We start from the raw sequence: 13,859 nt of genomic DNA on the forward strand, positions 1-13,859 counted from the left end.
AATATAACCTTAAACTTACATAAAATTTTTACACGTTCCTCCAAAAGTTACTTCTTGTTCACAATTTCTTCTATTTATTATTTTCCGACTTATTTTCAAAAGAATAAAATTCACTTTGTCTAAATGCCTCATATGTATTACTTCGTGTTTTTGTTAACACATATTTATCACAGATTAAAAGTTAAGAAGGACAAATTGGATCAAGACTGTGTACAATATTTATAAAATAAAACTGTTTTGAACTAAAATCTATCACAATTTATAAAATTTATAGTTATTTATAAGGTGTATTCCACGAAAAAGCCGGTTTGTTTATCAAGCAGAATACCGCCTTTTTATCAGCCACGAAAGCAGAACAAAGAATGTCAACTCAGAGGAAAAAATGTCAGGGTCAGGTAATGGGGATTCTTAGGGTGCGCTCACAGTTTGAATAATGAAAATAATTTCCATTTCACCAGAGATGGGTACACTCGTGGCGAGATATGCCTACACTTTTTTGTCCTTTTTCAACGCACATGTTGTCATGGCAACAGGTGTGTTAGAAAAGGACGATAGGCCAAAGCAGAATAGATTCTTGAACGGGAACGCAACCGAGAACGGAAACGTAAGAATGAGTGAGAAAAGAATAAAGATATTTGTTATCCTTCTCTTACTCATTCTTACGTTTCCGTTTACGATTGCGTTCCCGTTCAAGAATCTATTCTGCTTAGGCCTTATCTATTATATAATATAACGTTGAGAAATAAAAAATGTTCTTATTTCTCTCACTCTTATACGTTATATTATATGATAGATAGGTAGCCTTGCTATCTACCGAGGTGTGTCCGTACCCTTAAATGCATGAGATAAAAAAAAACGCAAATATATGTTTGTTCTTTTTATCTCATGGATTGTGTTTGCAAACGATTTTCGCTATGCTATTCTACCAATTGATGGAGCATTTACACCTTCGGCAAAAAATTTTCTTCACTTTGCATTTTCCGAAATACACTTACCTGATTGTTTGTCCAGAATCTGATTCATTGTGGACAACCAATCAGGTAAGTGTATTTCGGAAAATGCAAAGTGAAGAAAATTTTTTGCCGAAGGTGTAAAGGCGGTTCGAGAATAGGTGCAAAAGCCAAGTACAAGTGCAAGTGCAAATCCCATAAGTGTGAAAGAAATAGGTAGACTGTCTATCTCTCTTGCACTCATGGGATTTGCATTTGGACTTGCACTTGTACTTGGCTTTTGCACCTATTCTGGAACCGCCTTAAGCGCTCCATGAAAGTTTGAACAAATTATTAATGTTACGTCATTCAAATATCATACGTAGGAAACACTAAGGTGCTTACATACATTCTTCGTTTTCGGCAAGCGATGTATTTTCACGGAGAATCACTGAATTTGATTGGCTATGACAAATATTCCATTTTCACTGTAAAATTAAATATTGTTGGTTGGTTTCCATTGCCCCCACTCACCATTTGTCATAATTCTCGTCAACTACCGCAGTCTGCTCTAGTGAAAATTTAGTGACTTTATTGTTAAAATTAAAAGTTACTATACAGTCACAAAATTTTTACTAGAACAGAGTGCGATAGTTGACGAGAATTTCTACGTATTTTACGTGGTTGACTATATGTAACAAACTTTACAAAACTATTTAAAAGGTGCCGTCCCATTTGGGCATAAAGGCGCCGTCTCATGACAGCGTAAAGTTGGTTCTACAATAAGCACGTCGGACATGTACGTGAACGTGCTGACGTCAGCCATTTGAATAACATTGTGACGTCAGCACATTCACGTCCGACTCATTTATTGTAGAACCAACTTAAAACGCCGGCGTAAAAGCGGGAAGCATGAAAACGAAAGAGATAGTGAGATATGTTCATCTCTTTCGTTCTTATGCTTTCCGGTTTTATGTCGGAGTTTTAAGCTGTCATGGAACTGCGCCTTAAACTATGTGAGTAAAAGAGACAAAAAATATCGCTATCTCTGTCACTCTCATGGTTTACGTTTTCGGTCGACGCTTTTAAGGCGCATTCAGACCTCTCGACTGCCTGCTTGCCTGCTGCAGTTGCCATGGTAACATAATGGGATTGAGTGTAACAGACGAAAAATTTAAATTTTCTGCTTCACTCACTCTTATCATGTTACCATGGTAACTACAGCAGGCAGGCAGGCAGCCGAGAAGTCTGAATGCGCCTTTTCGCCAGCATGGAACGGCACTTGAATAAAGCATGTACACTTCGGTTTTGAACAAAATGCAAAAATTTTATTGGTTGTTCATTTTTAAACTCAAGAGAATAAAAAATTTTCTATTGGAAAAGCCAATCAAATTTAAACATTTTCTTTGAAAAATCTGACCAGACCGAGGTGTGAACGCTTTATTAGTTTCATACAAACACAGGGTTGGGCGCGTATAAAATATCTCAGGTAAATTACGTTTTTTTTACGGTAAAATACCAGATATTTTTTATGAATTATTATTGACAAGAGTACACGTGAAACAGTTTTTAATTATTTGTTGGTTATGTTCAAATAATTTACCTCGCGTCAAAAACTCTCAGCATAAAATATCTGGTATTAGGCTCTGTCACTTGTGACGTCAGAGTCGATTCTAGGTGTGACGTCAGAAGCCTGGAGGGACAACAAACAAACGACACAATGTTATTCTTATGGGGAAGAAAATTTGTTTCCACTTTCATCAATTTTATTCATTTTTTAAACATGGAAAACGCTTGTTGACATATAATAAAATTAAAATGTGTGTTGATAATTAATTTTGTTATATATTTGATTCAATTGCATTGATAGATTCTCTCAATTCGTGATAAAATATAAATTTTGAGGTTATGGGTGTTTGTTTACTAATCACATTTTACATTTTAACAACATTATTAAACAATATCCAGTATGCATGTTATTAAAAAAGATATAAAATATATATTTTAAGTGGGAATTACCGCAGCAGTAAAAGATTTCAAGTTAGTAAACATTAAACAAACACCCTTAACCTCAAAATTTATATTTTATCACGAATTGAGAGAATCTATCAATGCAATTGAATCAAATATATAACAAAATTAATTATCAACACACATTTTAATTTTATTATATGTCAACAAGCGTTTTCCATGTTTAAAGTATGAATAAAATTGATGAAAGTGGAAACAAATTTTCTTCCCCATAAGAATAACATTGTGTCGTCTATTTGTTGTGCCTCCAGGCCTCTGACGTCATATCTTGAACTCGAAATATCTCGATGAACTGACACAGCCTAATTTTACCGTAAAAAACCACGTAACTTACCTGAGTTATTTTACTCTCCCAACCCTGGGAGTATACTCTATAACGCATGACTATTCAACCTTGGTCTCTACAGAATAGAAATAATTAACAGTTGGTAATCCTGCTACCTACTTAATCGAAACGGGTGGAACAAGGAGCAGTTTATAAAATAGAAACGAGATGGAAAGTGAACGTCATCGAAGAAAAAAAAAGCACATGATTCACGTTACACGAGCAGTCTGACTCCCTGACAGTCTAAGCAATATGGCGAATTATGTCATGAGCTCGATAGAACACAGTGTGGTTTAAATGATAGGAAGTTCGCGTTATGGGGTGAGAATAATGTAGCGTTTAGAAAAATCGTGTGAGTAACGAAATTGTGCATTCGGAGTACCTTGTGATTTTACAATCGGGATACACAGTGTACGTTACCGGTGTGAAACATGGCCACGGATAAGATAAAGGTTGCTGTTCGAGTTCGACCGTTCAATAGAAGAGGTAAATCCACTATGAAACCATAATACTGACACAATTCTTTTCAATGACATTTTTAAACAATTATTTTTTAATTCTTTACTTCGCTGTCTTAATTGTTTACAATACAATTTTTAATAATAAATCATTAAAATCGACCTTCGACTTGACAAGTGCTGCAGGATTGGACCACTTGTGTCTGTTGACACTGACACTTGCTCCAAAATACAGACCTGTCATTGACAAATTATTCAGAGACGTCTTTTGTTGAAATAGCATGTTTTTTGTTAAAAAAAAAAAATTTCAGATGCTTAGTTTTACGTTTTGACAAAAAAGAATAGTTTATTATTATTATTATTATTATTTTTGTAATTAAAAATTGACTTTTATCAACAATTCTTTATGACTTGTATTAACTGTCATTCTTGTATTTGAAACAATAGGCAACCAGTTTCACAGAAGTTAAATATTTTTAATTTCTAAATTAATTTTTTATTCTATAAAATATGCTTCTTTTCGAGAAAAAAATAGAATATAATGAAATAGTTTAGAGATTGTGTAACCTTGAAACTTTGAAAACCTTGAGTAATCTTAAAGAACTGTTGTATTGAAAATGCACGTGTTTTTTTTTTATTATTATAAAGGCAATTCCAAAAGATTAAATTGATTTAATTTCCTTCGCAATAATCGGCATTACTTAATCAGCAGGCATTTGAAATAATAAGTCACAGCTGTTTTAATCAATAAATACACTTGATAAAATTTTATACTTATTTGGTTAAAAACTTTTTTTTTTATATAACTTTTATTTAAAAGATCCTTTTTAAAAATATTACTTACGATAATGATAATTTAAAACAAAGACAATTTTTTTTACCATTGTTTAAGGATTTTTCTATAATTATATAAAATTTCCATTCTCTAAACTATAATATTGTGAATGTTTAAAAAAACCTTCCTTTTTAACGAATGAGTCACAAATAAATAAACATTGAGTAAATAATAATACACGAGTTCGTGAAAAAAAAAAAATATGCAATTTTCTTTTCGTGAAAAAAAAAATTTTTGATTTTATGTAATTTTTTTTTTTTTTAATCTCATATACTCATAGTAAATAAAGTGATGATTATTACATATTTTCCTTTATGCGAGTGACGTATCAATTTAACACAAACTCAAAGTGCAACATACTCATATATATACTTTCTACAGGATGTTAAGAAATATATACGTTGTAAAGAATATTAAATTTGAAAATAATGTTGTCTTTGTTGTTTATTTCCGGGTTTCTCTTGATAAATAAGTTTTTAAACATTTTTGCAATTAATCACTATTTTCAACCTCATCAAGATGTTTAAATTTAATCTTTAAAGAATTTATTTCTCACTAATGTTAATAACTGTGTGTGCATGCGTGCGTAATGTCGAATTCGTAAGCGTTTTAAAAGGAATTGAAGTGATTCAGAATTATTATCAACATTTTATCTTTCAATTGTTTAAAAAAAAAAAAAAAAAAAAAAAAATTCTTTAAAGTGATAGAAATTAGAAATAGTTTTAATTTAATCCGATTTTGATTAGGATTTAAAATGTTTGGTTCATTCAACCAGGATGAACTACACCTCAGTAATTTTATAAAGTCTATTGCATAATGCTCTTAAATAGAAATGTAAGCAGTTATATAGATGTGCAGAAAACTCGCATTATTTTAAACTCTTTAGTATATACGTCATCTAATTATGTAACCGCTTATATGTTTTCTGGAGCTTTTTTTTTTAATGAACCTTGATGAAGCAATAAAAGAAATAATCAGATTGCATATTTTTATTTCATAAAATTATTAAACTTTCCTTTACGCTTGGAGTGTTGATTGTGACAATTTGTATTAAAAAAAAAAAAAAAAAAAAGAAAAAAAAATAGAATGTTATATACTTGAAAAAGTTTTTACTAAACGCTGCGAAATCACGTGCGCGCATGAAAAGGGAAACATTTCGTATCATCACTACTCTAATTAAATTGACAGAAAATTATGTTACCAGGCCTCGGAGTGTACTACTTTTTCAACATTTTTTTTTTTCTAAAAATGCGCCTTATTTCGTCTTTTATAATGTAAAATCTGACTAATCAACTTTTTTCAAAAGTATTTTTTTTTATTATTTAAAATTGGAATTAAGTCATAAAATTTTATTGATTATTTGGAAATAATTTTAATTATTATTTTATTAATTTAATAATTTACGTCTCTGTGAAGTTCACATGAGCCAAAATTTCTGAACGTTCAAATGAACAAAAAAAATTTTTTCAATCTATAAATTATTAAAAATTATAATGTCAATGTAAAATAAAACAGTAAATTTAATAAATATTAAATTAATAACTTCTTTTTAGATATTTAAAACAATATTTTGTAATAAAATTCGTACTTAAAGAAGGTTGCAAAAACAAATTTTGTTCATTTGAACGTTCAAAACTTTTGGCTCATAAGTTCACAACGTTTATGATCAATGCAGGCCTTGGATTATACGACTTTTTTGACTTTTTTTTTTTTTTTTTAAATACGACTTTTTTCGACTTATTTTAATAAAATGCAACTTTTACGCCTTTTTTTACATTAAAAAAAAATTTTAAACAAAATACGTTTTTTAGTATCCAAGCAGATCTTCTTTATTTCAATTATTTAATATGAGCCAAAAATTTTGAACGTTCAAATGAACGTTCAAAACTTTTGGCTCATTATTTAACAAATTTTTAAGTAAAATTCTTCACTAAATTAATTATTTTTAATAATTTTTATGAAATTTAATAATTGTTTATAATTTTAAAAAAATTATCAAATAAACTTATCAACAATTTTTAATTCATAATCACTTGAAATTTAATTATTTGCAAAAATTTCAATTATTTTTAATGATTTTTATAATATTCTTCGAAAATTCAACTATCTGAAACCATTTTCCACTTAAAATGTTTTCAAATTATTGTATTTTTGTTTGTAATTTCTAATAAATTTTTTAGTAACAGAAATCATCAAAAATGTTAAATTAAAAATCACTTAAAGTTCATTTAATTTCAAAAATCAAAACTGTAAATCTTTGAAAATATTCAATTACTTTTAAAAAATGTTATCTAAAATTATTTGATAAATTATTTTTAGTTCTGTGAAAATTTAATTATTGTCTGAAAATTAACAAAATCTTTTGATATTGAATTATTTTCTAAAAAATTTCAACTTTAACTCTTCCAAAATTATTATTTAAAAGAAATTTTATTTAAAAATCTGTAAAACTTGATTAAGTATTGTCTGAAATTATTTTTACCATAAAAAACTGAAAACTATGACAAAATTTTTAATTTGAATAAATTACTTAAATCAGACTTAAAAAAATTATAAAAATAGAACTTTAAGATTTTTTTTTTAAATTTGTCATATTTAAATAAAATTTTGTAAATTTTCCGTACAATTAGTTTGATTCTGAAATATTCGAAATAAATTTTTTTGATAATATTCTTATAGAATTATTCTCATTACAGAAATAATAAAATGAATTTAATATCTAATAACATTAGTTATTTAAAGTTAAATATTTATTAACGAATTAAATTTTGTTAAAATAAAAAAATCGACTTTATTTTCTATATGAAAAAAAATTTTTTTTTTCAATCGTTGATAAACGTTGCGAACTTTACCAAACGAAATTACATATTTTCATTATATTTGATCTCAAATTTGAAAATAATATCAAATTTCAATTGTTTGAATAATAATAATTGTAGATCATTTTCAGTATTTGATTTCAAATTTGAAAATAATTAAAAATTTTAATTATTTTGAATAAAAATAATAATTGAAGATCATTTTCATTATGCGAGTGAATAATTAAAGTTGTTTTTGAAAATTTATTTTTATGTTTGATCTAAAAAAAAATTTTTTTTTCAAATCTTTGAAAGTATTGTACATCAGTGAAGTTTACAACGTTTATGATTAATTATTTAGAAGAAAAAATATTTTTCTATACAAATTATTTTAATTTTTTGTCGAAAAAAATTTTTTCAACGTTTCTCGAGCAATAAATTAAAAAAAAATTATTTGTAAGGAAAAATGTTATTTTCCGCATGAAAAATATTTTCTATTTTTTATCATTGATTTTAAATGTTATAAATTTCATTGACGTAGTGTTTCAGCTCGAATTTTTTTTTTAATATTTAACTCAAAATAATATTCCTTTAATAGAGCTTAGAAAAAATTTGGAAAATTTCTAAAAATTGAATTTTTTTTAATTAAAAAAATTTTACCGAATAAAATAATTTCCATAACTTTGATTTTTTTTTTAACAAAAAAGAAGTTGCAAATGTTTTTTCAATATTCGATTTTCTGAAATAAAACATGAAATTTTGTCTGAAGAACTATTTTATTTAAAGAATTAATTCATTTAATATTAATAATTAATAATCAATATTTAATCATAATAGTTATAAAATATATACTAATTAATTAAATTTATTAAGAAATGAAAATATTGACTTTTTTATTTATAATGTAATGCAACTAAAACGACTTTTTTTTTACAAAGTCAATTCGAAACCTATGTTGATATTTAATTAGCTAACTTGCAACCAATTAATTAGATAAAATTGATGTATTTTTTTTACTAAATTAAATTTTATAATTCCCAAAAATATTATTCCATATTTGATTTTATTGGAAATTAAAAATCAATTTCTTTACTTATCGAAATTCAATAACTCTTGTAATTGAATTTATAAGGTTTTCTATTTAAAAGTACAGTGAATAATTTAATTTCTTTTTTTTCGTTTAAAAATGAATGTCGATAAAAAATTTTTAAATATAGAAATTTAATGAAATTAAAAATAATTCATATAAAATCTAATTTTATTAGTTAAAATTTTTTTTTTTAATATTTCTTTCACTTTAAAATTTTAATTTTATCATTAAATTATCTTTTAATTTATCTCTTAATGCATAAATTTATTTTTTTTATACATTAATAATGTTTGTTAAATTATCATCAAAATGTTATTCTTTATAATGAGCTCATATCGGGAGCAAAGAACTGATTTCAAAATATATGTAACTTCGTTTATAATACTCTTCATAATGCGTTCAATGTTTTCTCGTTAATCGATTTTATTTACGCGGTTTTTTAAAATAATACATAATGTCAATTTTCCTCGTTTATTCACATTATTTAATTAACAAAAAAAAAATTCCATTATTTAAGAATTAAAAAGAAATGTATATATAATTTTTTTTATTAAAAAAAATTTTATATAATTTTTTTTTTAATTGAAAAAAAAATTTTATTTCATTTTTACTAATTTATTATGACTGAATTTTAAATTTTTGCAGCAATTTATTTTTTTAGTGTTAATTTTAATTTATTTATAATTTATTAGAATATTTATTATTGTTTATGTTTATTTAAAAAAATTTTTTTCGAAAGCAATTGCTCTGTCTATTAGTTGTGGTTTAACAAAGGGAAAAACTATAGAATTAAATAAGATTCTTAGTAAGTAGACTAAACACTAATTTCGACTTCCTATAGTCGTAAAATTTACTTTCCACTATCTCGTTACCTCTACTGACAATTATTCTTGAACTAATTTTATTCGCTTTGGTAAAGATTACGAGCGAAAGTAAACACTAGTTTTTTATAGAATCTATAGAATAACTGCGAGATCATAACAAAAAGAGAAAAGAAGTAATATAAATAGAGTTCTACTTTTGATAATTTTTTTTGCAAGCCATCGTTTCAAAAGTTATCTTTTTTTTTTGTTTTTTCTAGATTCTTCTCCTTTTTTACAATTCACTTTTTTTCGGAAAATATTCCCAGCTTTTTTGTTCATATTTTGCTATGGAAAAAACGTTTATTTCACCTAACAACGAAATTTTTTTTTTCAATGCAGTTTATTAAAAAAAAGAAAGAAAAATATTTAAAAATTTGTTAAAATTGAACTTTTATCATAAACAGTGAAACAAATATTTTTTAATTACTTTTTTTTTAATTATTTAAAAAAAAATTTCGAAAATGAATTTTTCTCTTATTCGAAGTAAATCCTTGATTGAACCGTGATATATATTTTTAGCTCGATTCATAAAAAAAGAGAAGTTGAAATTTATTTAAAAGTTTATTCGTTCTTGGGAATAAAAAATTTTCTTACTTTTAAATCCAATATATAATTTTCTTTTTCATGACTTTGAAGAAGAACATGGAGAATATAAATTTAAAAAAAAAAAAAACGTAATTACGATTTCACCGTCTATTCAATTTTTTTTAATATGTATTAGTAAATATATAGAAATGAAAGTATAATGTACAATAAAGCGATGCTGAAAGTCGTCGTAGACTTTTCCATTCTAATGAACATAGGATTTTCATAAAAACGAATTTTCTTTTTTTTTTCTAGTTTCATTGGCCTAGAGTTTTCTTTCTCATGCAAATGTCACATTCATTGATTTCCTAGAGTCGCTGACTATTTATTCGATCATACTATAGCATTTGGGCCAAGGATCACAGAAAGATCTCTCGCGGTACAATATTGAATTATCATAATGAGGAAAATTGACAATAAGTATTTTTTAATCAGTGAAAATTAAAAAATTAAAAAAAAATTTTTTTTTATAAAAAATATAAATGTGAGCGTTTCCATTTAAAAGGGCCCACTTTGTTGGTTTTTAGTTTACAAGATAATCGCAAATTTTCCGATTTTGAAAAAAAAATTCAATTTTTTTTTATTAAAAATATTCTATAGAATTTTACATTTCGAATTATACAGTTTTCGTAATTGAATTATTTTTTTTTAAAAAAAAGAACCCACAAATCATCAAAAATTTTTATCAATTTAAAAATTATTTCGGTAAAATTTCAAAAAATCTAAATTTAAATTAGTTGAAATATTTATTGATTTTAATCGAAATTAATCTAAATTTATTCTAATTATTCTAATCAATACAAAATCCAATTTATTCATGTGCCTGAAGTTCTGAATAAAAAAATGGTTAATTTATTTTTAACTTCAAATTTTATAATAAAATATTGCTTTCTGTATAACTGAAAATAAATCAAGTTTTTAAATGTTTAATTGTAGTTTTTTATTTTTCATTGCTGTAGTAATTTTTAAAAAAATTAATAGTCCAAAATAATGATTTCGTTCATTTAAACGTGCAGAACTTTTGGAACATAATTTGAATCTGTTCAAATTTTAATTCATTTCAATTATATTCGATTCTAACTGTAATCGATCCAAATTGCAATGTAATTTTAATTTAATTTTTTTGTTTTTTTTTATTTGTACCAAAGAAAAGAATAGAATAGAAAAGAATTTATATTTCCAGTGATCCAACTTTCAATTAATTCTAATTTTTTTTTTTTTGGCAAAATATATTTATTATTTAAAATTTTCATCAAATGCAAATTGAATCGATCAACAATTAAAATTAACGAAATTTCAATCGATCTAAAAATTAATCGATTTAAATATAAAATTATCCGAATTATAATTCAAATAAATAAAAAATTTTATTTGAATTAAATTTTGATTAATTAAATCGAAATTTTAACCTCCATGAAGTTGGCGTCAACGCTCAGTGTTGAAATTTATTTTTCACGGGATCAAAAATAACAAATAATTTTTAAAAAGATTTTGGGTTCACATAATACCTTGAATAGTATTTCCCACAGCATTATTTGGATCGAAAATCTTTTTAAAAAAAAATTTGACATTTTTGGTCCTTTAAAAAACAAAGCTGAAGTACGCAACGTTAATGATAAACGATTTTTAAAGAAAAAATTTTTTTAAATGAAAAATTCTATAATATTTTGCCTAAAAATATTTTTTTTAAATTTGTTGATTAATGAAAACTACAAGAAATATTTTTTAGACGAAAAATTATAGAATTTTTAATTTGTAAAAAATTATTTCTTTAAAAATTGCTTATCATAAACGTTGCGTACTTCAGCTTCGTTTTAAAAAACAGTTTTCGGCGTTGAGTGTCGACGCCAACTTCATGGAGGTAAATTTTAATTGATTTAAGTTTCAAATTATCCGAATGACAATTTATACCAATTTCAATTGACTTAAGTTTGAAATTAGGGTCAAACCATTATATTTCAACTAAAGTGGTCGCTGACTAATTTTTAAAAATTATAATACTTTGCAGGAATGATTTTGAAGTTATCAAGATTGATATAATTATTTAAAGATGTGAAGTAATATATAAAATATGATTTCCAAGTGCACCTGTCAAATAACCTAATTTTGCGATTTTTATTCATTAATTATAAAAAATAGAAAACATTAAATTAAATAAAAACTTACCAAATATGAAGTTCTTGCCATAAACTTTTAGAATTTCTTTGCACTTTTCTTCTTTTCTATTCATAAGTATGAAAAATTTAAAAAATAAAATAGCTACTTTGTCTATTTTCACTATTTTTGAAAGTCAATAACTTTCTTGGAGAAAAATGAAAAAATATGGGGTTTCGAAAATTATTTAAATACACACTACATATACATTCACTGAAAATTTCGCATTGGTCCCGAAGCTATTTTCGAAGATAAAGTAAATTAAAAATTTCGTATTTTTTAGGCTATATGGACATGGATTTTAAATCAATGTGAAGGTGGTTCACTGGTGACGACAAACTTCACATTGATTTAATACCTTTAAAACCCATGTTAATATAGCCTAAAAAATACGAAATTTTTAATTTACTTTATCTTCGAAAATAGCTTCGGGACCAATGCGAAATTTTCAGTGAATGTATATGTAGTGTGTATTTAAATAATTTTCGAAACCCCATATTTTTTCATTTTTCTCCAAGAAAGTTATTGACTTTCAAAAATAGTGAAAATAGACAAAGTAGCTATTTTATTTTTTAAATTTTTCATACTTATGAATAGAAAAGAAGAAAAGTGCAAAGAAATTCTAAAAGTTTATGGCAAGAACTTCATATTTGGTAAGTTTTTATTTAATTTAATGTTTTCTATTTTTTATAATTAATGAATAAAAATCGCAAAATTAGGTTATTTGACAGGTGCACTTGGAAATCATATTTTATATATTACTTCACATCTTTAAATAATTATATCAATTGATAATGATAAATTTATTCATTCTTAGTAAATTCCAATAATTTTTTTTTTATTTTTATGGTAAATTCTATGTTTTTTTGCATATTTTCTAATGGCTAAAAGATTGACAGTTTTTAGCACCTCATATACTTTAAATTCATATTTTACAATAAATATTTAAATTTTTAATAAAATTCTTTTCATTTCGTGATCTTGATAACTTCAAAATCATTCCTGCAAAGTATTATAATTTTTAAAAATTAGTCAGCGACCACTTTAGTTGAAATATAATGGTTTGACCCATTATCCAAATTTTTATTGATTTAAGTTTTAATTTATCAAAAATTAAATTTACCCTAATTTTAAACTTCAATCATTGATGTAAAAAATGTCATAACCAAATTTAGAGAATATAAAATATAAATTATAAACTTAAGTGAAATTTGGTAGTATAATATTTATTGATATAAAGGTCCAAAAAACAATAAGTTTCTTCAAATAATAATTAATTTATGTATTTTACTGAAATATGTTTGATATTTTAATACTTATAATAAAAATTATTTCACTCAACAATTTTATTTTATTGATTCATATAAATTAAACTATTTAAGGCAATACGATTCTGAAATCTAAATAAATGTTTTTTTTAAAATAATTTTTTGATCAATAAACATTTCAAAAAAATATCATTTAGACAAAAATTTAATAGAATTTTTTTATTTAAAAAAAATTATTTCTTTAAAAAACGTTGATCATAAACGTTGTGAACTTCAGCATCGTGCGGTTTTTTTTTATCTCTAAAGGGTTCGAAAAACTTTTAAAAATTTTCCAAATCTATCCAGAAATTTTCCCATATAGATAAGTTTAATAGTGCCAAAGTGAGAGGAACCATTTTCATGCGGACGCCCACATATTTTTGTCAAACACTCAAAATTCTATGAATGCATTTATTATATTCAAATTGATCACGAAAATAAATTATCAATAATAGGTTTTAAAAATAATCATCTTCTGTCATTA

At 24.9% G+C, this 13,859-nt stretch overlaps 2 protein-coding genes across 7 annotated transcripts in view; one reads left to right on the top strand and one right to left on the bottom strand.

The window, feature by feature from the left end:
• LOC127280860 (uncharacterized) overlaps nucleotides 1-13,859 on the bottom strand; it is a 147,274-nt gene that overhangs the window by 132,534 nt on the left and 881 nt on the right. Inside the window, exon 1 of one of the 2 annotated variants that reach the window (XM_051304167.1) lies at nucleotides 20-363. The exons of the other annotated variant lie outside the window; for it this stretch is intronic. The gene's annotated coding sequence lies outside the window, so the exon portion shown is untranslated. Of the gene's footprint in view, nucleotides 1-19; nucleotides 364-13,859 lie in introns of those variants that run through there. 2 annotated transcript variants of the gene reach the window in all.
• LOC127280859 (kinesin-like protein KIF13B) overlaps nucleotides 3,432-13,859 on the top strand; it is an 85,746-nt gene continuing 75,318 nt past the window's right edge. For 4 of the 5 annotated variants that reach the window (XM_051304161.1, XM_051304163.1, XM_051304162.1 and 1 more), the window contains exon 1: nucleotides 3,432-3,771. In XM_051304161.1, the coding sequence (XP_051160118.1) occupies nucleotides 3,717-3,771 (55 nt within the window). In that variant the 5' untranslated portion in view covers nucleotides 3,432-3,716. The remainder of the gene's footprint in view (nucleotides 3,772-13,859) is intronic. The other variant, XM_051304165.1, reaches the window with a different exon arrangement.

The sequence above is a fragment of the Leptopilina boulardi genome, unplaced genomic scaffold (assembly GCF_019393585.1).
Source record: "Leptopilina boulardi isolate dan_hultmark-lab unplaced genomic scaffold, ZJU_Lbou_2.1 LbouV2_255, whole genome shotgun sequence".
NCBI lineage: Eukaryota > Metazoa > Arthropoda > Insecta > Hymenoptera > Figitidae > Leptopilina > Leptopilina boulardi.